General features: G+C 36.9%; 4 protein-coding genes across 7 annotated transcripts in view; 2 read left to right on the top strand and 2 right to left on the bottom strand.

Annotated features, from left to right (window-relative positions):
• The window catches only part of LOC111791515 (proline--tRNA ligase, cytoplasmic), an 8,697-nt gene extending 4,490 nt beyond the window's left edge, over positions 1–4,207 (top strand). For both annotated transcript variants that reach the window (XM_023672896.1, XM_023672895.1), the window contains 8 exons: positions 1–45; positions 130–196; positions 1,821–1,943; positions 2,038–2,190; positions 2,287–2,571; positions 2,659–2,877; positions 3,061–3,154; positions 3,882–4,207. The exon at positions 1–45 is cut by the window's left edge and continues 143 nt beyond it. In XM_023672896.1, the coding sequence (XP_023528664.1) occupies positions 1–45; positions 130–196; positions 1,821–1,943; positions 2,038–2,190; positions 2,287–2,571; positions 2,659–2,877; positions 3,061–3,154; positions 3,882–3,946 (1,051 nt within the window). In that variant the 3' untranslated portion in view covers positions 3,947–4,207. The remainder of the gene's footprint in view (positions 46–129; positions 197–1,820; positions 1,944–2,037; positions 2,191–2,286; positions 2,572–2,658; positions 2,878–3,060; positions 3,155–3,881) is intronic.
• A 1,386-nt stretch (positions 4,208–5,593) lies between these two features.
• Positions 5,594–9,652, top strand: LOC111789631 (eukaryotic translation initiation factor 3 subunit H-like). The gene is made up of 12 exons (XM_023670263.1): positions 5,594–5,753; positions 5,871–5,950; positions 6,214–6,330; positions 6,431–6,534; positions 7,117–7,183; positions 8,143–8,276; positions 8,350–8,398; positions 8,529–8,600; positions 8,695–8,796; positions 8,901–8,968; positions 9,208–9,360; positions 9,468–9,652. Exons 1-12 carry the CDS (start codon positions 5,744–5,746, stop codon positions 9,523–9,525), a joined length of 1,014 nt encoding a protein of 337 aa, XP_023526031.1. The 5' UTR covers positions 5,594–5,743; the 3' UTR covers positions 9,526–9,652.
• A 195-nt stretch (positions 9,653–9,847) lies between these two features.
• Positions 9,848–13,676, bottom strand: LOC111790811 (probably inactive leucine-rich repeat receptor-like protein kinase At3g28040). Its single transcript, XM_023671876.1, has 2 exons — positions 11,947–13,676; positions 9,848–11,536 (listed from the first exon to the last, which is right to left on the bottom strand). Exons 1-2 carry the CDS (start codon positions 13,482–13,484, stop codon positions 10,042–10,044), a joined length of 3,033 nt encoding a protein of 1,010 aa, XP_023527644.1. The 5' UTR covers positions 13,485–13,676; the 3' UTR covers positions 9,848–10,041.
• Positions 13,677–18,158: 4,482 nt separating this feature from the next.
• Positions 18,159–23,140, bottom strand: LOC111790847 (uncharacterized WD repeat-containing protein C2A9.03-like). 3 transcript variants are annotated; one of them, XM_023671946.1, is made up of 10 exons: positions 22,920–23,140; positions 22,220–22,321; positions 21,957–22,124; positions 21,732–21,818; positions 21,247–21,381; positions 20,878–20,988; positions 20,527–20,618; positions 20,338–20,443; positions 19,077–19,163; positions 18,159–18,873 (listed from the first exon to the last, which is right to left on the bottom strand). In XM_023671946.1, exons 2-10 carry the CDS (start codon positions 22,313–22,315, stop codon positions 18,460–18,462), a joined length of 1,296 nt encoding a protein of 431 aa, XP_023527714.1. In that variant the 5' UTR covers positions 22,316–22,321; positions 22,920–23,140; the 3' UTR covers positions 18,159–18,459. The 3 variants fall into 3 exon arrangements, with proteins under 3 accessions (XP_023527714.1, XP_023527713.1, XP_023527712.1); XM_023671945.1 differs by having other exon boundaries at positions 22,220–22,402; positions 22,820–23,140; XM_023671944.1 differs by having other exon boundaries at positions 22,220–22,402; positions 22,920–23,139.
• Positions 23,141–25,003: the final 1,863 nt, after the last annotated feature.

The raw sequence follows: 25,003 nt of genomic DNA on the forward strand, positions 1-25,003 counted from the left end.
CAATGTTGTGAGATGGGAGTTCAGCCATCCCACACCATTTATTAGGCAATTACTTGTGCTTGTGATTAATTTTAAATTACTGTATTGTTTTGAAAGAAAAGACTAATTTTCTTTAACTATCGACTGCAGGAGTCGAGAGTTCCTTTGGCAGGAAGGTCATACTGCGTTTGCTACTAAGGATGAAGCGGATACCGAGGTATAAAACTCTAGAGTTTTAAATTATGATTTAGAAACGTTTTTATCTCGAGCAAATTGGGAGATTCAATGTGAGATCCCACATTGGTTGGAGAGGGGAACGAAACATTCTTTATAAGGGTGTGGAAACCTCTCCCTAGCAGACGCGTTTTAAAAATCTTGAGGGACAACTCGGAAGAGAAAGGCTAAAGAGGACAATATCTACTAGCGGTGGGATTGGACTGTCATAAATGGTATAAGTGTATGGCACAACCACCCAGCAAGGACACTAAGCCCCGAAGGGGGGTGGACAACGGGCGGTGTGCCAGTGAGGACGCGTTGGGCTTCGAAGGGGGGTGGACACCGGGCGGTGTGCCAGCGGGGATGCTGGAACCTGAAGGGGGTGGATTGTGAGGTCTCACATCGATTGGAGAGAGGAATGAGTGCCAGCGAGGACGCTGGGCCTTGAAGGGGGTGGATTGTGGGATCCCATATCGGTTGGAGAGGGAAACGAAGCATTTTTTATAAGGGCGTGGAAACCTCTCCTTGGACAACATCTGCTAGCGGTGGGCTTGGACTATTACATGCAAATATGCGAACTCACTTTGATTGGAACCAAAAAGAATGAGTGGGGTCTAAATTGGGAGCACCAAGTTCTTCAAGTGATCATTCTTTTGAGATTTCACATCAGTTGGGGAGGAGAATGAAACACTCTTTATAAGGGTGCNTATGCACCCATTCCACATGTTAGGTGTAGCTGGTGTATTCGGCCCTCTCTATTCAGTGCTATGCATGGTTCCTTGGTAACCTGTAGTTTGATTAGGGAAACCATAGAAAATGAATCTGCTAATGAAGGTTATAAATTTGGTCAAGAGGAAGAAACGTATAACATCGTTGCTGCTCATGATTATTTTTNCGGAAACCTCTCCCTAGCATATGCGTTTTAAAAACCTTGAGGGTAAACCCAAACGGGAAAGCCCAAAGAGGACAATATCTGCTAGCGGTGGGCTCGGGCCGTTACAAATGGGGTATTGTGAGATCCCACATCGGTTGGGGAGGAGAACAAAACACCCTTTGTAAGGGTGTGGAAACCTCTCCCTAGTAGACACGTTTTAAAAACCTTGAGGGTAAGCCCTAAAGGGAAAACCCAAAAGGACAATAACTGCTAGCGGTAGGCTTGAGCCGTTACCAATGGTATCAGAGCCAGACACTAGACGATGTGCTGGTGAAGAGGTTGAGCCCCAAAGGGGGTGGACATGAGACGATGTGCTAGCAAGGTCACTAGGCCCTGAAGGGGGTGGATTTGGTGGAGGTCCCACATCGATTGGAGAAAGGAACGAGTGCCAGCGAGGACCCTAGGCACCGAAGGGGGGTGGATTGTGAGATCCCACATCGGTTGGGGAGGATAACGAAACACCCTTTATAAGGGTGTGAAAACCTCTCCCTAGTAGACGCGTTTTAAAAACCTTGAGGATAAGCCCGAAAGGGAAAGCCCAAAGAGGACAATATTTGTTAGTGGTAGGCTTGGCCGTTACAATCCGTGCTTCGAACCAAGGATGAGTTTAAAGGGAGAATTCTAAAACATCCTTCAATCAAACCCTGAAATATACAGTTCTTTTATGAATCTGTGGTCACTTTTATTTCAGGTTCTTGAAATATTGGAATTGTATAGGCGAATATACGAAGAATACCTGGCTATTCCTGTCATCAAGGGCAAGAAGAGCGAGATGGAGAAGTTTGCCGGTGGTCTTTACACCACGAGCGTGGAGGTATAAGTTGATTAAATGTTTTGACCTGTTTTCAGCACGGTGAATCGATACCCGGTTCTCGTTTATACTGTATGAAACTGTTTCTTCTATGCAGGCATTTATCCCGAACACTGGTCGTGGAATTCAGGGTGCAACTTCACATTGCTTGGGTCAAAACTTCGCCAAAATGTTCGAAATCAACTTTGAAAACGAAAAGGGGGAGAAAGCTATGGTCTGGCAAAATTCGTGGGCGTATAGTACTAGAACGGTAATATTTTGATACTTGCATTTGTCCGAGCTTTTACGTAACGTGTCGTAGTGAATATCTGCGTCTGTTAATCTTGTCTTTCCGAATCGTTTGCAGATTGGTGTGATGGTTATGGTTCATGGGGATGACAAGGGATTGGTGCTGCCTCCAAAAGTTGCGTCGGTTCAAGTTATTATCGTTCCCGTACCTTACAAAGATGCAGACACTCAAGGAATTTTTGATGCTTGTTCTACCACTTTGGATACATTGTCCGAAGCAGGAATTCGTGCCGAGGTCGATTCTAGGGATAATTATTCTCCTGGATGGAAGTATTCTCACTGGGAAATGAAAGGTGTTCCGCTTAGGATCGAAATAGGGCCGAAGGACTTGGCAAACAATCAGGTTGTTTATTCTGTCTACTGATGTTATTTTTCGTCACCATCGAAATACTCCGTCCCCTTGCTAGCATATTTATTACTTTATTTCTAGGTACGTGCCGTTCGTCGTGATAACTCGGGGAAAAAGGACATACCTAGAGCTGCATTGGTTGAACAAGTGAAAGAATTGCTCGAAAGTATTCAACAAAGCCTGTTCGATGCGGCGAAAGAAAAACGAGATGTATGCATTCAAGTTATTACTACATGGGAAGAGTTTACTGAAGCACTCAGTCAGAAGAAAATGATATTGGCTCCATGGTGTGATGAAGAGGTATTAAGATTTTGTTGCTTGTGTTGGCTGCTTCAGCTTTAACGTAATATTCCATTGTTTTGAACATCAGTGATCACTGGCTTGAGTAAATTGAGAGAGGTTTTCGGATATAAGAAGTTTGTAACATGTTTGCTTTGTGCTAACCTTTTATCGTCTACCGGTTTCGTTTTTATGTTCCTTTAGGAGGTCGAGAAGGACGTGAAAACACGGACCAAGGGTGAGATGGGAGCAGCTAAAACCTTATGTTCCCCCTTCGAGCAGCCCGCACTCCCCGAAGGTACTAAATTTTTGTCCAGATCTGTATTTGGTTTTGTAACAACCCAAGTCCACTGCTAGCAGATATTGTTCTCTTAAAACGCGTCTATTAGGAAGAGGTTTTTACACCTTTATAAAAAATGCTTCGTTCTCCTCCCCAACTGAGTGCCAGCTAGTACGTTGAGCTCCGAAGGGGAGTAGATTGTGAGATCCCACATTGGTTGGAGAGGAGAGCGAAACATTCTTTGTAAAGTACGTTGAGCTCCGAAGGGGAGTAGATTGTGAGATCCCACATTGGTTGGAGAGGAGAGCGAAGCATTCTTTGTAAAGTACGTTGAGCTCCGAAGGGGAGTAGATTGTGAGATCCCACATTGGTTGGAGAGGAGAGCGAAACATTCTTTGTAAAGTACGTTGAGCTCCGAAGGGGAGTAGATTGTGAGATCCCACATTGGTTGGAGAGGAGAGCGAAGCATTCTTTGTAAAGTACGTTGAGCTCCGAAGGGGAGTAGATTGTGAGATCCCACATTGGTTGGAGAGGAGAGCGAAACATTCTTTGCAAGGGTGTGAAAACTTCTCCCTAGTAGATACGTTTTAAAAACCGTGATGCTGACCACGATACTTAACGGGCTAAAGCAGACAATATCTGCTAGTGGTGGACTTGGGCTGTTACAAATTTGAATGAGACTTGTTCGAGAAAATTATTAGAGTCTCTTTAGTTTCCCTGAATTTACTGTGATGTTTGTGGACAGGTACCAAATGTTTTGCATCTGGGAAGCCTGCAAAGAAATGGAGCTATTGGGGCCGAAGCTACTAAGCTATCAGCTCGTTTGTGTATGCTACGGCGTGCCTGGATATAGCGTGTCGAGAAATCGAGGGCGTTCGATTCCATTAATTGTGAGTTCATCAGAATTCCCAATAGGGACAGTTAACACGATGAAGAACAAAGCATTCACTTGGCAAGTTAACTATAGAATACTTTTTATTCTGTTAGCATAATTGGGTTTGTTCTGAGATTTTTGTTATACATATTATGATTCTTGGTTTAATTCGACAACAAATGTCGGTTGGGTTTGTTGGAAGATTAGGCAGTAGTTGAAAGAGCCACAAATTTCCCATACATCTCGAGGCACTTATCAAAAAGATACTGTAAAATTAATTTTATAAATTTCAAAAACAGAAAATAAAAAACTCAAAAAATCAAATCATAATGTTTTAATTGAGATTGGATTATAGATTTGTATGATTGGTTTTATGAACAAGATTGTTTCATATAAAAACAAAAATGATCGTAACAAATTAATTTTTATTGAAAATTAGTAAAGGTATCAATTTTATCATTCAATAAATCTCTAAAAATTTATATATTTCAAAATAAAATGCAATTTTAGTACCGTTTTGCAATGAAATTAATTTGTAACAAATATTAACATATCCTACCTAAAAAGCGATTAATACATTTTGATAAACTTGAAAATTTCGATTTGAACAAAATCATTGAGACTTGGAAGAAAATGACATTGAATCCGTATCAGAAGGAAGACAAAATGAAGAATCAAATGCTCAGCTAAAGAAAAGATGAAAGATCGAGAATCAAATCCAATTACAAACGCACACAAATTAAGTCAAAAATCCGAAAAGAAAAAAAATCGCAGTCAGAATCCAAATACTCTCCAGGCAAAACAGTGTATAACACATTCCAATTCCGTAAACACCAGTTCAAAAGGCAAGAAATAGAAGATTCGAAAGCAGAAAGGAGGATCGAGTTCAGTAGAAACGAAAAGAAAGTGTACGCATCATAGCGAGCCAAGAACCTATGGGAGAAATCAGGAACTGGCTTTCTGAGATGCCTATGATCAATGTCAGATTCTCTTAATCTGCAAGGAATAGCAAATCGGAGATCGAAAGAAATTTCGATCTCCGAAGCTCCATAGCAGGCTGCGTTTTTTTCTTCAGAGAACCTTGTTAGGGTTTACGACCTCTATGAACTCCCTTATATAAGGATTCGTCTCTTGTTCTTTAAACTTGGACAAAATTACGAAAATGCCCCTGATTTACCAAATTGTTGCAAAATGCATAAATTTAATAAAATTCTTCACCCATTCATTTTTTTTCTTAATATTTTTAATGGAAGCCCGACATGGTCGACCTTAAGCTAAATTACAATCGAGTTCCCGACTTTTATACTTATTTGACATCTAAACTTTTAAAATTATAAATTTAGTCTCTGAACTTTTAAAATTATAAATTTAGTTTCTCGATATTTATTTTTTTAAATTTTTATTAAAAATATTGCGTTGCAAAAAAAATATTAAAAATTCATGGGTAGACACTATATATATCTTTTAATAAGTTTTTTTTTAATTATTAAAATAGATTTTTTTTTTCAATGACAATTTTTGTTTTTGTTTGGGCCGATTTGAACAAATACTCGGCCCATTATTGGAGTCGTTGCTCCACCTGCCCATCGCCGGACTGTGCCGCCGCTGGTAGGGTTTATTCACAAACTCTCCCGCGTTTGCACCTCTGAAAGACGCACGTAGCTGCTTCTGCGATTCGATCCAGGCCTCTGTTCTTTCTTCCTTCTTTCTCGAGCTTTTGCGAATCCCTAATTATGGCTAACAGTGCGTACAGCCTCTTTCTTTCTTCTCTTGCTCATCGTTCTTGCATTTGAATTTTGATTTTTAAGTGTGGTTGTGGGTTTCGTTTCGCTGTTTATGAATGCGTTTGTGGTGCTGCAGCGATGGCTAGGTCTTTTCTGCAGGTTGCTGCTACGGAAGAGGTTGCTACCCCTCTCCGAGTGGTCCAGATTGAAGGATTGGTAATTTCCTCCTTTCCTTTTTCTTGTTTTGCGTCTAATTTGATTTTGAAGTGTAGGGACTAATTAGTTCTTCCCAGGCATGAACAAAGCGGAGGTTTTTATTTAATTCGGGATTTCCTTTTGTTGTTCGTTCAAACGTTGTTTTTCTCTTTGGCACGTTATATAGGGCAAGCAATTAGTGGGGACAAACGTTTCTATAAATTTGAACTCTTGTTCTTCTATCCCTAAATTAAGGTTAAAATCCTATTTTATCATCTCTGCAGGTTATATTGAAGATAATCAAGCATTGCAAGGAGTTTTCACCAGCCCTTGTGACTGGGCAACTTCTTGGGTTAGATGTTGGTAGTGTTCTTGAAGTCACTAATTGCTTTCCTTTTCCGGTATGATGAGGCAGTTATTTTCACGTTGTTTAATGGTTCAGGATTTTTTTTTTTTTTCTACCATTGCAATTATTTTAATATATGAACATGAATCTGTTAGACTCGGGAGGAGGATGAGGAGATTGAAGCTGATGGTGCTAATTACCAGCTTGAAATGATGAGATGTCTGAGAGAAGTCAATGTTGACAATAACACTGTCGGATGGTAAGCATAGTTTTATTATAGTACATATTTATGGAGAACATGACATTATTAGTAGGGAATAATGTGTATATGCATGTATGTTCTTTGTGTTCATATTCTTCACTTGTTTCTGATCAGTTTCTTTTTTACCTCCACATGTTTAAAACATGTGGATTATTTTTCCATTTTGTTTTTGGATTTTAAACAAACTATTATGTAATTGGTACTATTTTACTTGTGTCCAACTATTGGAGATTATGAGCCGTGCCTGAAATCTGATTTTCAACTTTGTTGTATTAGGGATAAAAAAAAAATCTTTAGTGTCTTGGTTAATTTGGTTAGATCAGACATGCTTCTGCAAATCCGAGGCATTTAAATGTAAGGTTGCTACTTCATTTGGGCGTTCTTTTGCTTTGGCTTCATGAACACCAAAACAAGTGTTCTGTCCCTTGTGCTTGATGATATATGCTAATTATTAACTCACCGTGTCATGTTGGTGGAGCTCTTATGCTGACTTGATTGACATTATTGAAAGATAGATTTCAACTAATTCCTCTTTGATGTTTATGTGAAGTGGATGACATTTTACTTAATCATATTCAGGTATCAGTCGACCTTCTTAGGTTCATATCAGACAGTAGAGCTGATTGAGACCTTTATGAATTATCAGGTATTAGTTTACTCATTCTCTGTCTATAGTATGTGTGTTTATTTAGTATCAAAACTTTTTAACGCGTTGTATGTGCTTATATCTTCATCATTCGAAGCTTTTCTGATTAACTATCAGAGTTTTTGAGATCTCTTTTCTTTCTGTGTGTTCATTTTAGTAACTTCTGTGAACAACTTGTGGAAATTCTTGTCAAGATCATTGTCAATGTTCTGTATTTGGATAAGATTCAAAGAGGAAGGTAAAGATAGTAGAAGTAAATGACAAGTAGAAGAGAGATGGAATGACAATTTGTANTTTTTTTTTTTTTTTCTGAGAGGGAGAGAGAGGTGGCATGTTCTTAAAAAGTTTATTAGTAATAGGAGATATTTTTGTAGAAGAAAAGGAGTTTGATATAAAATTTCTATCTAGGGAATCTTGAGAAATCTTATCTTTGTAAAGAGCTTTGACCCAGACCAATTACCCAAATTTTAGATATAAACTATCGATTTAAATAAAAAAATTATTGAATATGAGCACTTTTGGAAGATGACCATTTTTTCCAATTGTAATTGGGTTAGTTTCTTGCCATCCTTTTGGTTTCAGGATCTCCTGGTTTTTGCTATTAAGGGACTACCAAAATTTAAAGCCCTTTTTTTAATTCTTTTGAGGCACTTTGGTTCAGTTTGCTTATGTTTTCCGTGGTCTTCTCTTTTATACTTTCAGCATTCTCAAAAGAATTATAATTTCAGAGGACTTGCGCCAGATAATTTCTGAGGTTGAATATTTATAGATGGTTAAAAACTCATCAATAGCATACAAGTTCTAGGTTGCCTGTTAAGTGCCTGTCGCTTGAATAGAGCTTCCTGATTAACTGAGTTCAACACCATCAATCGTGTTACTTTTTTTTACCTTGGCCTATATTTTAAATTCTTGATTTACATTTCTATTTTAGGTCATCTTATTAAAACATGAACTCGCAGGAAAATATTAGGCGGTGTGTCTGCATAATTTATGACCCATCAAGGTCTAATCAAGGTGTCTTAGCTCTCAAAGCATTAAAGCTTTCAGATTCTTTTATGGAGCTTTACCGCAGTAACAACTTTACAGGAGAGAAGTATGTAATTTAATTTCTTTTATTCTTTTAAGTCAAGTTATTTATTGGAAATTTATCTGTCTTGGTGAAATAGGTTGAGAGAGAAGAACTTATCATGGGTGGATATTTTTGAGGAAATACCTGTATGTCACTTGGACCCTATTTCCTTGTCCGGATCTTACTCTGATAATTGGTCAAAAGTCATTTTGGGTCTACAGACTTTTTACGTTGACAATATAACATAATCATTGTGATATTTCTTCTATCTTTCAGATCAAAGTTTCAAATTCAGCCCTCATTAGTGCTTTTATGACGGAGCTTGAAGCTGATTCGCCAGTCACCCAGGTAAAACATAACTTGTGGGTACTGCTCACATTGTTGTTGATCTAAATTTTATCATCGCTTTCTTTTCTTATTGATTAGATCATTGCTGTTTCAGTGTGATTATGACCGCCTGCAACTTCCAGCGAATCCATTTATGGAGAGGAATGTGGAATTTCTGATTGAATGTATGGATGATTTGTCGGTCGAGCAGCAGAAGGTTTGTGTCTCTAGTTTTCCATGGGCACAGTAAAGTTCAACGTTTCTCTAGTCTCTGTTTTATGATTGGTTGTAGCACAATATAAATCGATATTCTTGTTTCAGTTCCAATTCTATTATCGAAGCCTGACACGTCAGCAAGCTCAGCAGCAAGCATGGCTTCAGAAGAGGAGGTAATTCTTGTTAGCTAGCACATTTAAGACGTATAGTTTTCCTTATTCATGTGCATTTCTGTTACATCAATGAACCTGGTTAGGAAAGCTTTCTTGGGTTTTAACACAACCGTTTTTGTTACACTTCGCTGGCATCGTAATTCATCACGATTGCAAGGATAAAACTGTTTGCAAGTAGAAACATTTGCATATGAATGTAAAATAGGCGTGTTCATATGTTTCTGGAATCTGTTTCGTAGGGCGGAGAATGCGATGAGGAAAGCAGCAGGAGAAGAACCTCTCCCTGAGGAGGATCCTACAAACCCCATCTTTAAACCACTCCCTGAGCCATCACGTTTGGATAGCTATCTCATAACGAATCAAATAGCAAACTACTGCAATCAAATTAATGGGTATGATGCTGCCTGCCTACCTACCATACCAATCTTAGAGACGCTAACATTTTGTTCAATCAATGTCTTGAGAGTCTAATAAATAATTGTGTGATGAAATATTTCAGGGTTGCTGGACAGAGTTTCAACAAGCTTCATTTGATGAAGGCTTTGCACGACAGTTAATCTTGAGGATTTTGAAGGTCCATTCTCTTCTTTTTGTAATGCCATATGATTAAGCCTTGTGAAATTGGGTAGAAATAAACTGGAGATTTTATTTTAAAGGATGATTCAATCGTTGAGTTGGCTGTAATCTATTCTCAATTATATTAATACTTTTAATTTTTTTTAAAAAGAAACTTCAAAAACACCTTTAAACTTTTTATAAAAAAACTAAAAAAATACCTTTATCCTACCACGTCTTCCATCTTCCTGCCCGTGACGTGAGTGATCATTGACCCTGTCCCTGATTTTCTTATTTCTATTTGAATATTGATCGAGAGAGTAATCACATGAAATTTCACTTTATGCTTCAAGCTTTTCATCTCCAATAAGGCAAAATTACAAAATCACAAGGTTAATTCACATTATCCTCTAAATTGTGAAAACAAAGAATTAAAGGAAAAAAGTTCAAGCAATCCATTAAAAACATAGAACAGGTCCAACCAAAGGTAAACAATATCACATTTGAAATTGAGGTTCTCAAAATCCTTGTGGTATTGTTTGTGGAAGTGGAGCCTTGATTACTTGCAGAATCTGCACCACTTCAGCCATGGATGGCCTGCTTGAAGGAATTTGAGAAATGCAGACCAAAGCCAGCTTGAGTATGGGCACCACTTCATCTTCTGAATACTCACTCATGCTTGGATCAACACAATCCAACACATTCCCTCTCTCTAGCAAATACCTCACATGGTCTGTCAATATTACCACATTGTCTTCTCCGTACTCGACCGGCCTTCGTCCTGTTACGATCTCGAGTACCATCACCCCGAACCCGTGTACGTCGCATTTCTCGTTCACCCTTATGCTCTGGCATGCTAGTTCTGGTGCGATGTACCCCAATGCACTTTGGAATCTGTTGTTTACGACATGCTTGTCAAGCTTTGTTAGCAGTCTTGCAAGCCCGTAATCGGAGATCTTCGGGTTGAAGTTTTCGTCGAGAAGGATGTTGGTTGGCTTGAGATCGTAGTGAACAATTGGCGGGCGGAATGAGTGGTGTAAATGTGCTAGTCCTTTGGCTGTCCCAAGCACAATCTTGAACCGGTTATCCCAAGAGAGAGATGGAGATGAAGGAAGCCTTCCATGGAGTTGAGTTTGAAGACTTCCATTGGTAGCATACTCCATGACCAAGAGCTGAGTTTGTGCAGTCCAGTAGTAACCCTTTAAGCTGATCAAATTGGGGTGCTTGACCTTGCCCAAGATTTGGATTTCCCGGTCGAAATCTTCCACATTCTGAATCATGTTCGACTTCACAAGCTTCTTGATAGCTACGTCTCTTCCACCTTGATCTCCCAACGAAACCTTATAAACCGTTCCAAAAACTCCAGCACCAATCTCAGAGGCCTTGTTCAGCAAGGCTTCATGGTTACTAACCCAGTTCGGTGAACCCCTCGAGTTCGAATCAAACAAAACAAGCTTACCAGCAGTCGCAGTCCCTGATTTCGAAGAGCTCGAGCACATGCTTTCCAACGCATTGTCGACAAACGCAAGCGATCTCCTCCGTGCCGAGACATTGAGCAAGGTAACCACAAGCACCCCAAGGGCAATGAAAGTGGCAGCAGAAATGGCAACAATGGCAGAGACACTGAAGAACACATGATGGGGAGAAGAATTAGAGTACTGTGAGGGCTTGTCCCTGCTGGTTTGGCCACCCATTTGGCTGGGATAGGCGTTGGGGTCTAGAACAAGGGGCTTAGGGACATTCATTTTGCAAGGTCCTTTAAGCAAAGGGGAGCAAAGGCCCAAGTTCCCTTGCAGAGCACTTTGATCCAAGCTTGGAAAGATGCCACCAACAGGAAGCCTGCCTGTCAGCATATTGTATGAAATGTTAACAGCAAGCAGGTTTTGAAGAATTCCAAGCTCTTGGGGTATTTCTCCACTCAATTCATTTGATTCAAGCCTTAGAATCTCTAGCTTGCTTAGCTTCGAGATTGACTTCGGGATTTCTCCGCTTAGATTGTTGTGGGATAAACTCCTGCATATACCCGAACACAAATTTAAAAGTTTAGAAACTAAACTTATAATTTAACCAAAATAAATTATATAACTAACTTGATCTTAAAGTTAACCTTTTAATGGGAAGAAGTGAAATTAATATTTAACTTTAAAATGAAACTAAAACAAACCGTCCAAAAATAGACAAGGTACCCAAAGTTCATAAATTACAAATTTAGTCCTTATGATGAGGAGAAAGTTAGTATTAAGTCCCTATAATTTAAAAGTTTGAACTCTCCCTATAGTTTGATAATACTCTCGTAAATAATTCCCGATCATAAGGACATCTTATAAAATTTTATCAAACTAACAAGGATGAAATTGCAAATTTGAGTTAAAAAACAAAAGTACATCTTGAAAAAGAAGGGACCGCAGTGGTAGAATACTTACAGCAAGTATAGTGAGACACAATTTCCAATCTCGTCGGGAATTGGACCAATCAAAGAGTTGCCATCGAGCTGAAGAATCCCCAAACTGCCAGAATCACACAGTTCTCCGGGGATTGAGCCATGCAGATCACTGCTTCTGAGGTCCAACACATTCAAGTTCTGAAACAAACCCATTTCCGGTGGAATCTTTGCTTTAAAGTTGTTCCACGAGAGATTCAAGTACTTCAAATTTTTGTACAATCCCATTTCGGCGGGGAAGTTGCCTTCTAATCTGTTGCTTGACAAGTCCATTCTTGTGAGCTTCTCATACAGCTTGCTTGATCCAACTGGGACTGAACCAATCAGCTCGTTCTGAGACAAATCGATCTCCTCCAAACCCAGTTCAAACAGCCCCTCTGGTACCCTTCCATTCAAGCTGTTTCCTTCTAGCTTGATCACAGATAGCTCAGAACACTTCATTAAGGTCTCCGGGATGTTCCCAGATAGCTTGTTGTTTGAAAAACTCATGTATTTGACAGATCTCAATCCTCCCATTGCCAAGGGAAGGCTGCCAGTGAAGCCATTGCTTGAAAATTCCACGTAGTTCAAGCTTGTCATGTTCCCAATCCACTGCGGGAGCTCCCCTGAAAACGTGTTGAACCCAATGTTCAAGAAGGTCAAGGAGGTTAAGAGCCTCATCGACTCCGGTAACGGCCCGGTGAGGCGGTTCCTGCTGACATCCAATGTAGACAAGTGGAGACATAATCCCAAGTCTGCAGGCAATGGCCCTGAGAACTGATTGCTCTGTAACCTGAGCTCTTTCAAGTTATGGAGGGCTGAAATCCCTTGCGGTAAATACCCAGAGAAAGCATTTTTGGAAAGATCCAATGTCCTGAGCCTTGTCAAAGACCATAAATCCAAGCTACCAGAGAACTGATTGGCCGAAAGATTCAGAGTGTTTAAATACAAACACCTTGTGTGCAATGTGTTGGGGACAGGGCCTTGAAGCATATTAGACGCAAGAGAAAGATAATGAAGCAAAGAACAGTTAGCAAACATTTCATCAGGAATCGGCCCAGAGAACAGATTATCAGAAAAATCAAGAAATCTAATGGAGGACATAGCGATTAAAGAAGTAGGTATCCGTCCAGATAAACGATTACGACTGAAATTAACTCTCTGAAGACTGGGAGGAAGAACAAGCTCAGGACTAAGATTGCCGGTGAAATTATTGCCAGAAAGCGAGAGTACCTTGAGATGCTGCAATTTCTCAAACCCTCGTCCGATTCTCCCTGATAGCCCGAATCCATCAATGGAAAGCTCAGAAACTCTGCCATTGATGGGGTTGCATTTAACGAACTCCCAAGAACAAGGAGAATCATCGTCTTCATTCCAGGAGGCGAGAAAGGAAGAGGGGTCGTGGAGGGCAGATTTGAAGACAATCAAGCCGAGAATATCGTCGTTGAGTTGAGGGGAAACAGCATCAAGAGCAATGCAGTTGTGAAGAAGAATGGCGATGGATCCCAACAGGGAAAGGGCCAAAAAACGGAGGAAATCCATGGAGAAATCAGTCAATCAATGGAGTGAAGAAGGGAAAGAAGCATAGAAAAAGAGAGAAAACAGAGAAGAAATGGAAACGGAAACGGAAATGAAGAAGAAAGACATGGATTGATATGAAGAAGGGCAAGACCATGTTGGCTCATTGTCGCGTACTTCATCCTCTCGTGTTGCTTCGCTTTCTGCGCCTTTCTGTTTTTTGAGCTCACCTTCCTCTCTAAATTATCTCTTTTATTTATTTANTTTTTTTTTTTTTTTTTTTTTTTTTTTTTTTTTTTTTTTTTTTTTTTTTTTTGTTGAATTTAAAATTTATTCTTATTTTCACTTATGAAATTTATAAAATAATAATAGTTTAAATTCAATAAAATACTCGACTTTAAATCTAATTTTGATTCTAAATATTTCAAGAATATTCTATTTTAATCCTTAAACTTTTAAAATATTCATTTTTGGTCTCTGAACTTTCAAATATGACCTATTTTAATATCTAAACTTTCAAAATATTTATTTTAATATGTAAATTTAAAAAATATATATATTCTAACGGGTTACTTTTTAAATATAAAAGTAATATATCAAAAGGCTAAAATAAATATTATGAAAGTTGAGGGCTAAAATAGTTATTTTCAAAAATTTAGCGACTAAAATGAAAGGAACCTATCTGAAATAAGAAAGTGAACTCGTTGACTACTTTTGAGTCTCNTTGTTTGTAGCTGTTGTGCTTTATTTGTTGAGCTCTTGCTAATTTTACATCGTTTTTCTTTTTTGTCATTAAAATCGAAGTTATTTTACTTTATACATTAAAAAAAAATAGATTTATTCCTCACCACTACTTTTCTTTTTTATCTTCCAAAATTCATCGAATTTATATATATATATATATAGGTGTGTCGGGTCAATATTGGAAGGACGAGATCGGTCATGACAAGTTGAATTATGATGGTTTTCGACGACCGTTATTTAATAGAGGAAGACACTATGAAATTATAAAACTAACGGTATAGTGATGTATGAATGAATCAAGGTCACATCTGAATGAGAATAATATTAAATATATGAAATTATGACAAAAAAAAACAACTTAAAATTGATAATTATTATCAATACCAACACTGCACTTTTATATATATATATATATATATATATATATATATATATATATATATATATATATATAATTCAATCGTTGGTGAACATGATCAAGAAAAAAACATGGTAAAGTGAGAATTGAGCTATATTCATATTGGTTTAAAATAAAATTTAAATTTAAATTATAGACATGTATAATATTTTTTAATTAATTAACTTCTAAAATTATTCGTACATTAATATTATTTTAGTTATTCATATGATTATTAATGCATAAAAAAGTGTGTATCTGACTAAAACTCCCAATATTTATTAATTAAAAAATAGAGGGACAAAATTATATTTTATTACCCATAATTAGATACCATTTAATTTATTTTAAATTCATTAATTATTATTCTTAGGATTCCATACTTTATAAACAAAAATTAAAAAAGACAAACTGCACTTTTTTTATTATTTTTTATTATAGCATTAAATTCTGCTGTTTTTTTTTTCATAATTTCAATAAAAATAATAATAATAAATGACAATTTACCAATTTATCAAAATTTTCTGATAAATTACATTTTATGCTTTATTAATTACCTTAATTACAATTATGTTGTCAAAACTTCATATTGACATTTTTGTCCATTTGGTCGCTATGTAACAACAAATCCATGTGACATATAAACAATAAATTTGTATACGAAATTTATGATGTGACATTTTGTTTTAATAATGTCATACGGAAAGAATACGAATATAGATTAAGTTTTAAGACATTATATTATAATTAAAAAATGAATATTAATTGAATCTCCATAGACAATAACATTACTAAAAACAACGTTTTTGTAAAATAAAACACAAAAAAAACTTTTGAAACATGTTCGAGATGATCATAAAGACATTGCAAGAGCATGTTTGTTAACACAAACCCATTTGAACGGAAGCATTGAAAGTAAGTAAGAAGATACGCTAAATAGTCATTCTCAACTCTACTGATTATTCCCGAGTCACAACCTTATCTTCACTTGAAAAGAACGAATATTAAAAATATTTAGTAGTGTGCTCGTCGTTAATTTTTTTTTAAGAGAAGGAGATGACTCACTCGTGAGCTGTCTCGAATCGTTTTTGTCTAGCTCGATCTTAAGATTGTCAAGATTTTTGGAATGTTTGTGTTTTGAATTCAATTTTTTTTTTTTTTTTTTTAAGATAATTAAAAAAGTTATTAAAAATGATGTAATTTAAAGAAAAATAAAATAAAAAAGGGAAAAAAAGTAGAGGGGAAAATAAGAAGAAGAACGTGGGAGGGACACGGGGGCAGATTGGGAAAAAATCCAAACAAAGTTCACGGGAATGAGTAAATGACGCTTTTGTCCTTTTCTTTATGTCTCTTTTTTTTCTTCTTCTTCTTCTTGTAGAGTGGTAGTTATTGTGTGCGGTGAGGGACCACCTTATTCCCCATACACCGCTGTCTTTGTCTTTGCTTTCCATCTCCAATTGCAAACACACTCACAATGGGGTAAACTCTTTTTTTCTTTTTATTCTTCAATAATTTTAAATTCTATTTTTGTACCGTAATTTCCCCACTTACTATGCTCGGGTTCTGCACGGATCAGAGATATCTACCGAGTGAGGATAGGAAAGTCTTCCCGTCTTCATCTCTGCTTCCTATTTTTATCTTTTATCTTCGCAAAATTCTCCATTTATTTTTGTAGGAACAGAGTTCTCTGTAAAAAAAAAAAATACTTCTTTTTTAATATAATTTATATTAAAAATATAAAATATTTTATAAATATAATATAAATTACCATATAATTTTTAAAAATTCAAAATTTAATTTTATATTATTTTGTTAAATAAATGTTTCTCAACCGTTTTTTTTTTTTTTTTTTGTGGGTCCTGACCTCCTGACGTCAGAGGTTAAATGGACATAATTTAATATCGAGGATCGAAGCAATTAAAACAAAATAGGTACAAATATTTAGGGACTACAAGAAAACATTTGAAAATATATTAACACGAACATAATTGAACCGCTCTGAAAAACATTCTAATTTGTGAAAATATTTAAAGAAAAAAGAAAAAGGGTCATTTTTTAAAAGACAAAAGAAATAATTGAACGTGTTCAATAATTTTAGCAAATGGGTTATCTTTTGGAATTATTTGAAATGTGTATGTACGAATTATTTACAAATAAATAATAGAGATTGTTTTTTTTTAAATAATATTTAAATAAATTTTGAGAATCTTTTTGAATTATTATTTTTTTTATGTAGAGTACAATGTTTATGTAATATAATTATGGACATGGGGACTAAATTAATGTATCTGAGGGGAATTTTGCCTACTTGCAATTAAAAATAAATAAATAAAAAAATCTATTATTTATTTTTTTTTACAAATATAAGACTACTTTATTATTTATTATTATTAATTTTATTCTTTAAAAAATAATAATAGTCCCTAAACTTTAGTTAATAATTAAGTTTTTTATATTACGGTGTATATAGTCTTATGAAAATATATTAATATTTAATGATTTAAAAAATTACACTATTTTTCACACGATATATCTTTTTTAAAATGAAAAAGTATTTTCTTAAAATAAGAAAGTGCTCTTTTTTATTTAAAAAATGAGTATTTTTAAGCCGATACCCAGAAACCTATCTAGTCTCAACTTAGGCCCGATCCAATTTCAGTTCAAAGTCAAAGTTTGACCAGCTAAACCTGTTTATTCCACTGTATATGGATCACTGTTTTAAAGATTGGACTAACCCATTTGGACCATATTCAAATCGACCCATGTCCAATGGGCTTAAACCGACGTAGGATCGATCCGATCTTAGCTCAAAGTCAAAGTTTGACTAGCTAAACCTGTTTATTCCAATTGTATATGGATCATTATTTTAAAGATCGGACTAACCCATTTGAACCATATTCAAATCGACCCATTAGCCTGGTCCAATAAGCTTAAACCGACCTAGGCTCAATCCAATCTTGGCTCAAAGTCAAAGTTTGACGAGCTAAACCTATTTATTCAAATCATACATATATCACTAATTTTGAAGATCAAATTGACCCATTTGATGGGCCATATTCTTGGACTTAAACCAACCTAGACTCAACTTAGACTCAATCCAATCAACTCAAAGTCAAAGTTTGACAAGCTAAACCTATTTTAACGAGCTAACCTAGACTCAGCTTAGGCTCAAAGTTTGATAAGCTAAACCTATTTTAACAGCTAACCTAAACTCAGCTAGTTTGACAAGCTAAACCTATTTGAATGAGCTGCTAAACCTATTTTAACGAGCTAACCTAAGCTCAACTCAAAGTTTGACAAGCTAAACCTATTGTAACAAGCTAAACCTATTTATTCAAATCGTATATTTATTGAAACCTTGAAACCCATATTCAAATCGATCCGCTAGTCTGGTCCAATGGACTTATCATCAACGTGTGTGTGTGTGTGTCTATAATATATATATATAGTTATTCATATACTATATCTTATATATTAAAAAGAGAAGAGAAAGGGAAGTTTTTGGTGTTATTAGAAGGCTATTTGATAAGACACAAAGTCCCCATTGGAGAGCTAAGGAGAGAGAAACTGATTGGACAATAGTTTAAGAGAGAGAAAGAGACATTGTCTGTCTGAGGTAATGAGACATGTCCACTTGCTTCACTTTCATTTCCAAGTAAAACATGAACAACACATACAAAAAAGAACAAGAACAAGACCAACACCAAGAACACTACATCTCTCTGTACACCTTCAAAAAACAAAACCCACACACTTCCAACCAACCAACCAACCAACAATCACTTACTGCTTCAATCATGTCTTCTGTGGACATCTTTTTGATATCTCCACCTAAAAACATTCAAATCCCTTTCCTCACTACAAGAATGAATCAATATATCCATAGCTATGCCTCCTGTTGTATTGTAGTAAGCTCGCGTACGTCCTATCCCATATTCCTATGAACAACGACTCATCGTCTGGGCTCAACGACACCCCCGAGATCTCTCCGAAGAAATCGATTTCTTGTCTCTTTTTGTAATCTGCACTCGTGCTATACACATGTACGAAGTCTGCTGGTTCGGCGACTACCATGAATTGACCGTCTGATGAGTAACGAATTGAGCGAGCAGCACCGATGTGTCCCTTTAGAACTGCAACGGGTGATGAGAACTTCCTTATGTCCCATACTCGGCATGTCTTGTCTTGATTTCCCGTAGCAAACATGCGACCATCGGGGTGCCAAGCGGAAGCAAAGGAGTAATCTCGATGACCAACAACCGTGCCTATAGCCTGAAACATGTTCCAAAATGTCATGTCATGTCAATGTCACTGATCCATGAGTTTCCATCGATACCGTCTTGTATAGAATCCGATACATTCATACGGAGAGAATATGCGCGGTGAAATCAACCAGTTTGAACCGGAAAAGAGCATTGCTAAATGAAACATTATGTATAACTTGATAATGCAAATCTGCACAGCAGATAACTTACCGTTCCGTTTCGGGAATCGACAATCAATCCATCCGTGTGATCCCCAACGACAACCATAAGCCTGCGGTCTGGGCTCACCGACGTGTGCTGTTGCAGCACACAACGATAAACAAAGAATCATTAAAATATTTTCCCTGAACATTCACACAATTATTCCAAACAAACAATCCTATTATTTCATAGACTACTTATAGTTGCATAGCAGATATTGTCCGTTTTAGCCCATTACGTATCACCGTCAACCTCACAATTTTAAAAAGCGTTACTATTGTGAAGTTTCTACTTATAAGAAATACTTTGTTTTCCTCCCCAACCGATGTGAGATCTCACAATCCACCCCCCCTGAGGGTCCAGCGTCCTCACTGGCACACCGCTCGGTGTCAGACTCAGATACCATTTGTAACATCCCAAGCCCACCGCTAGTAGATATGGTCCGCTTTGGCCACGTTACATATCGCCGTCAACCTCACGATTTTAAAACGTGTCTGCTAGGGGGAGGTTTTCAAACCTTTACAAGGAATGCTTCATTCCCCTCTCAACTAATGTGGGATCTCACAATCCACCCGTCTTAGGAGCCCAGCATTTTTGCTAGCACACCACCCAGTGTCTGCCTCTGATACCATTTGTAACAACCCAAGCCCACCACTAGCAGATATTGTCCACTTTGGCCCATTACGTCTTGCCGTCGACCTCACGGTTTTTAAACCCGTCTACTATGGAGAGGTTTCCACACCCTTATAAGGAATACTTCGTTTCCCTCCCCAATCGATGTGGGATCTCACAATCCACCCCCCTTGAGGGTCCATCGTCCTCACTGGCACACCGCTCCATGCCTGGCTTTGATACCATTTGTAACATCCCAAGCCCACCGCTAGTAGATATTGTCCGCTTTGGCCCGTTACGTATCGCCATCAACCTCACGATTTTAAAACGTGTTTGCTAGTGAGAGGTTTCCACACCCTTACAAGGAATGCTTCATTCCCCTCTCCAACTAATGTCGGATCTAACAATCCACCCCTCTTAGGAGCCCAACATTCTTGCTGGCACACCACCCAGTATCTGGCTCTAATACCACTTGTAACAACCCAAGCTCACCACTAGCAGATATAGTCCACTTTGGCCCATTACGTATCGCCGTCGGCCTCACAGTTTTTAAACGCATCTACTATGGAGAGGTTTCCACACCCTTATAAGGAATACTTAGCGAAGAAAATGAAAGGGAACAGCCAATCGTTCATGTAAAAATCTGAAGCAGACATACATTTACTGGCCAAGGAAAATGGAAGTGATTCAAAAGCTGAAACCTCTCCATCTCATACTCTCTCATGCTGCAATCATTATTTGCTGCCATGAAATGTAATTCACCGCTGCAAAAACAAATAAACCAGTTTGAATTCATGTAAATAATCCAACCAAACCAAACAAAACACAGCCTAAGTTCTAAAAATACCTCATGCTTTCATATATTTCAACAGCATTTGTAATGGCGTTATCGTCGTGTGTAGTACGAGTACAGAAGCTTACTCCTTGTTTATCCAAACGCTGCACGAACGAACAAAAGTACTAATATACTATGATCAGACATTTTCCCATAACATAGAAAATTCACTATGATCATATCACAAAATGTCAAATCGATATCATTCCTCTCAACATTGCACCAATTAACCAAACCATCGAACCCGATAAATATTATCAATCAACGATCTTTTCCAGGAATAGGGTTCTTATTTCATGGACCAAGAGAATACCGAAACCCAGCATGAGAAAATGAGCTTAAAATCAGTAAGTACGCGCTGACCTTACAAGTAAGCTCTCCTTGGAATCCACCCGCGACCAGAAAATTATCCTTGACGGCAAGCGTGCTAATCTGAGTTTGTGTAAAACCCTCTAATAAACTTCCAGCATGTTTCTGCATGACCAGGCATAGAAAGCCAGTTACAGAGGGCATAGGGAATTAAGAGACAACTACCGCACCAAACCGTAACTCCTAATCTTGGCTAGTATTCTTTGAAACGGGGAAGTGTTATTTTCGATGAACATAACAAGAACATTAATCATTTTATATCAGAACTCCCATGATATAAACTTAATGTGTAAGGTAATCTCATGCTTCTGTTAATAACTGAGCAGATTTGTGCACAAAGATAAGAGTAAGTGTGATACCGACCTCTGTAGGAGCGACATGCCCGGAAAAATTGAGGATTTCAGATAAGTTGCCAGATAAAGATGACCAATGCATGACAGAATAGTTCGACATCAAATAGACATCGTGTTTTGAAGTTGCCCAGACCAAGTTCCTTAGCTACAAGACAAAAGTAAATAATCATTTCTTTTCCTCAAAGGCGCTCGGGAAGATGGTATAAGCACAGAAACCAACAACAGAAACTCAATATCGATTTCGCCTCAGACATGGACACGATTGATATCAAATCTAACAAATAAACAGACCATTTAACACGTAAAGTTGCCCATATATCATTTGAGAACAATCATGAGCTACCCTTGACCAAAAATAAGTCGAAAATAACTAGAGAACGAAACTACCAACCAATAGCATAACCTACGTATAGAACGTGTCAAATAGTGTATCAACCAATCTTCATTATAGTTAAGAGTCGAAAACGGAGAATCGAACATTATCCGTGGTAATACCTGAAAGTGCAAGATAGTCGGCTTAACCAGTCTTGTATTATGAAAGAACTCATAGTAGTTCCCTCCTTTCTCTACAGCTTTGCATTCCTAAAAAGACAAATACAATTACTACAATACTTGTGTAAGAACTTCCAGTATCGATAAGGCCGTGACAGCCTCCATTCAACCTACGAACCTCAAAAACAATCACGAAGCAAACATCAATGATTCTATGACAATCCATACCTTATCAACAGCAGCTCCAGATGAAGGAATATTTTCATAATTTTTATATTGTTCAAGCCTTGTTAATCGATACTTTTCACGGGTAATGTTCAATCGATCCCATGGAATACCTTGAATGTCCAATCCCTTCCTCGCAAGGGCGGACGACGTATCTATCGACTTCGTAAGCTGCAAAGTTTTTGTAGATCTTAATGTCAAAGGGTCACACATGATATATATATATATATATATATATATAACAAATGGAAATCAAAGAAACAAACCATGTCGAATTCGTCGTCACCCAATTCTCCATCACCCCCATCATCAATTTCATCAGCCATTTCATGCCCACCCGCCATGTAATCAAATTCATCCATATTTTGCTGTTGGTAAGACATGATTATTCACTCCTTGACTATCTATTTCTTTGGAATCAAATGCAGAAATCTTGCTGGTAAAAAAAGCTGAAGAGATAATGCATTTGGATCAACACAGAATCAAGGAAACTTGTTTAAGAAAAAAACAGCAAACCCATAAACAGATGAACATTCCATTAAAAAAACCCAATAAATATCAAGAACACAAGATGAACATTCGAGCAAGCATGAAAGTTCCACACAAACCCAGTTCTTATTTTTCATATCAAGTCTAAGCACGAACGGAAAAAAAACATAAAACCTATGATTCAATGAACAATTAAATAACAAGACTCATACCCACAAAATAAAAACACTCTAAAATAGAACAATGAACAATCGCTATATGCAATCGAGAACAAAGGAAGCATGAAATCAGACAGAAACAGAAACAGAAATCAACAAAATTCCGCGAATGATCCGCTGAAGAAGAGGAGGAAAAAGGGAAAGAATCCGAAAGGAAACCTCGTGAAGGGAAAAGGGGATTCACAGAAAGAAGAAAAACACAATGAAATCGAAGAACAAATTAAGGGATTTTGAGAAGGAAAGGATGAGATAAACACACGGTTTTCACTTCCTATGGATTCGTTTCGTTTCGTTGCGCCTCTCTTCCTAAAAATTTCTCAGAAGTGACAACGAACAACGATGGTGGGGGGTTTTAAGCGAGTCGGCAAACCGACCTCTCTCGAATTATAAATTAAATGCACTTAATATTATATCAAATAAAAAAATGAAGAACATGATAAAATAAGTATGAAACATATCTATCCAATTTGTTCATAAAAGTTTTAGATTAAAAGAATATGCTTTCTATAATGTTTTGGGTCTTATCCATTTTGTTGTAAAATATCTTAGATCTCATTTTCAAAAATGATATGGTAGTTGAAATTCATAACTTCTACATAAATTATCGATTATCAATTGGATACTAACATGATTAGTGATTATATATTAGATGGATATTAGAAGATCTATAAATTTTGGACTTATGTTAAATGATAGATAAGGACAGATCAATGGTCACGTTACATACGTTTTTTAAGACTGTTTGAACGTGTGAATATAATAGTTTACGAACCTATCTTTGCTATAAACTAAAAAATTGATGTTTTTGTAAAACTCGTCGGAGAGGTTTCTACACCTTCGATGTGGGATCTCACAATCCACCCCCTTGGAGGCCCAGCGTTCTCATTGGCACATCGCTTAATGACTGGCTCTCGTACCATTTATAACAACTCAAACCCACTGCTCACAAATATTGTCCGCTTTGACCCATTACGTATCGTCGTCAACCTCACGAGATTTAAATCACCTAATTCTTAAAAATAATAATAATAATAATACCCTTAACATTAGTGTATGGACAAAATCGTTAGTACCACATTTTTTATATTATTTATTTAGCGAGATTAATGTGTGTACAACTGTCCTTGAAGTTTTAGGCAACAAGTTGACCATGTCCCAAGGTTTGTAAATCATGCAATCTTGTCCAAAGTTTGAAAAATCATTCAATTTGGGTTCTTGAATTGACACCTCGCTTAAATAGCTTAGAGAGGTGTCAAATCTTGTCTCGTCCTTTTTTCGAAGAGAAGAATATGAGAGGAGGGGAAAAAAGCAACCAAGACGGTGACGGTGATTGTCATAGATGGAGGAAAGAAAAGGTTAGAGACCACGGTGATTGATAAGGAGAAAGATGTTAATAAAATGGAGTGTCACGTTAGATTTCTATTATTAACTAACGAAAATTCTACTAAAATTCACCCAAAATGCAATTTTTTTTTTGGCTATAAACCGAGCTTCTTGAGACAACTTAATTTGACCGATACTTTTCATTTGAAATAATTGCTCAATCAAAAAGTCGTAGATTTAAAATATTTGAAAAAATATAGCTACTTTTTAATAAATCGAAATTGGGAAATCGTGAGAATACGAAGAAGATAAAAAGAGAATCAAATAAAGATGGAAAGCAAAAGAAATAGGTTGAAGAGAGTAAGAGATACAACAAAGATCATATCAGTCGAAACGAGCGAACCATTCAGGTCACAAATGAAGTGCTATTTCTTCCCAACGCAGGTCAAGAGTGGCTCTACCCGAGGTGCTTGTAAAGAAACGACATAGACTAACCAAACAATATTTAACTCTAATTTTATTCAATTCAATGTTTTCAAACCTTGAATGAATCTAAATTAAATAAAATAGGTGTAATCTATAAACACATCATGTTCATATCCAATAATATTTTTAAAGAAAAGGTGAGAATATTTGATTCCTATCTTCTAAATTATCTCTAAAAAAATATAAAAAAAAGAAAAAGAAAAAAAGAATTTTGACGTCACTACCATTTTGCCATAGAGTATGAGACTCTCTAATAGTAACCATGTCGGTGGTGCCAACTGGGTGACGTGGATGCTGCTATTATCTTTCAATATTCTACAAATTATTTGACTATATATATATATAAATATTAATTAAATTTCACGAAGATAGTTAGGGAGTTAGGAAGATATGAGTTGTTTGGGGGAAGGGAAGTAATTAGGTTAAGGGAACAGACATGATTAGAGTAATAAAAAGCATGCACAAGGAAGGAAGGGGAAAACTAAAGCTTTTGCAATGGGAAGGCATGCTCTTTGTATAGAGTGCCATTTCTAC

The sequence above is a fragment of the Cucurbita pepo genome, chromosome LG03 (assembly GCF_002806865.2).
Source record: "Cucurbita pepo subsp. pepo cultivar mu-cu-16 chromosome LG03, ASM280686v2, whole genome shotgun sequence".
Classification (NCBI taxonomy): domain Eukaryota; kingdom Viridiplantae; phylum Streptophyta; class Magnoliopsida; order Cucurbitales; family Cucurbitaceae; genus Cucurbita; species Cucurbita pepo.

Coding starts and splice junctions, on each gene's coding strand:
- LOC111790847 (XM_023671945.1), bottom strand. CDS start 22,336: ATGTCTTACCAACAGCAAAATATGGATGAATTTGATTACATGGCGGGT. Junction 22,125..22,219: donor GTGACGACGAATTCGACATG/GTTTGTTTCTTT, acceptor AAAACTTTGCAG/CTTACGAAGTCGATAGATAC. Junction 20,444..20,526: donor GAAATATATGAAAGCATGAG/GTATTTTTAGAA, acceptor TTGTTTTTGCAG/CGGTGAATTACATTTCATGG.
- LOC111790811 (XM_023671876.1), bottom strand. CDS start 13,484: ATGGATTTCCTCCGTTTTTTGGCCCTTTCCCTGTTGGGATCCATCGCC. Junction 11,537..11,946: donor TGTGTCTCACTATACTTGCT/GTAAGTATTCTA, acceptor GGGTATATGCAG/GAGTTTATCCCACAACAATC.
- LOC111789631 (XM_023670263.1), top strand. Junction 6,331..6,430: donor CTAATTGCTTTCCTTTTCCG/GTATGATGAGGC, acceptor TGAATCTGTTAG/ACTCGGGAGGAGGATGAGGA. Junction 8,399..8,528: donor ATATTTTTGAGGAAATACCT/GTATGTCACTTG, acceptor TCTATCTTTCAG/ATCAAAGTTTCAAATTCAGC.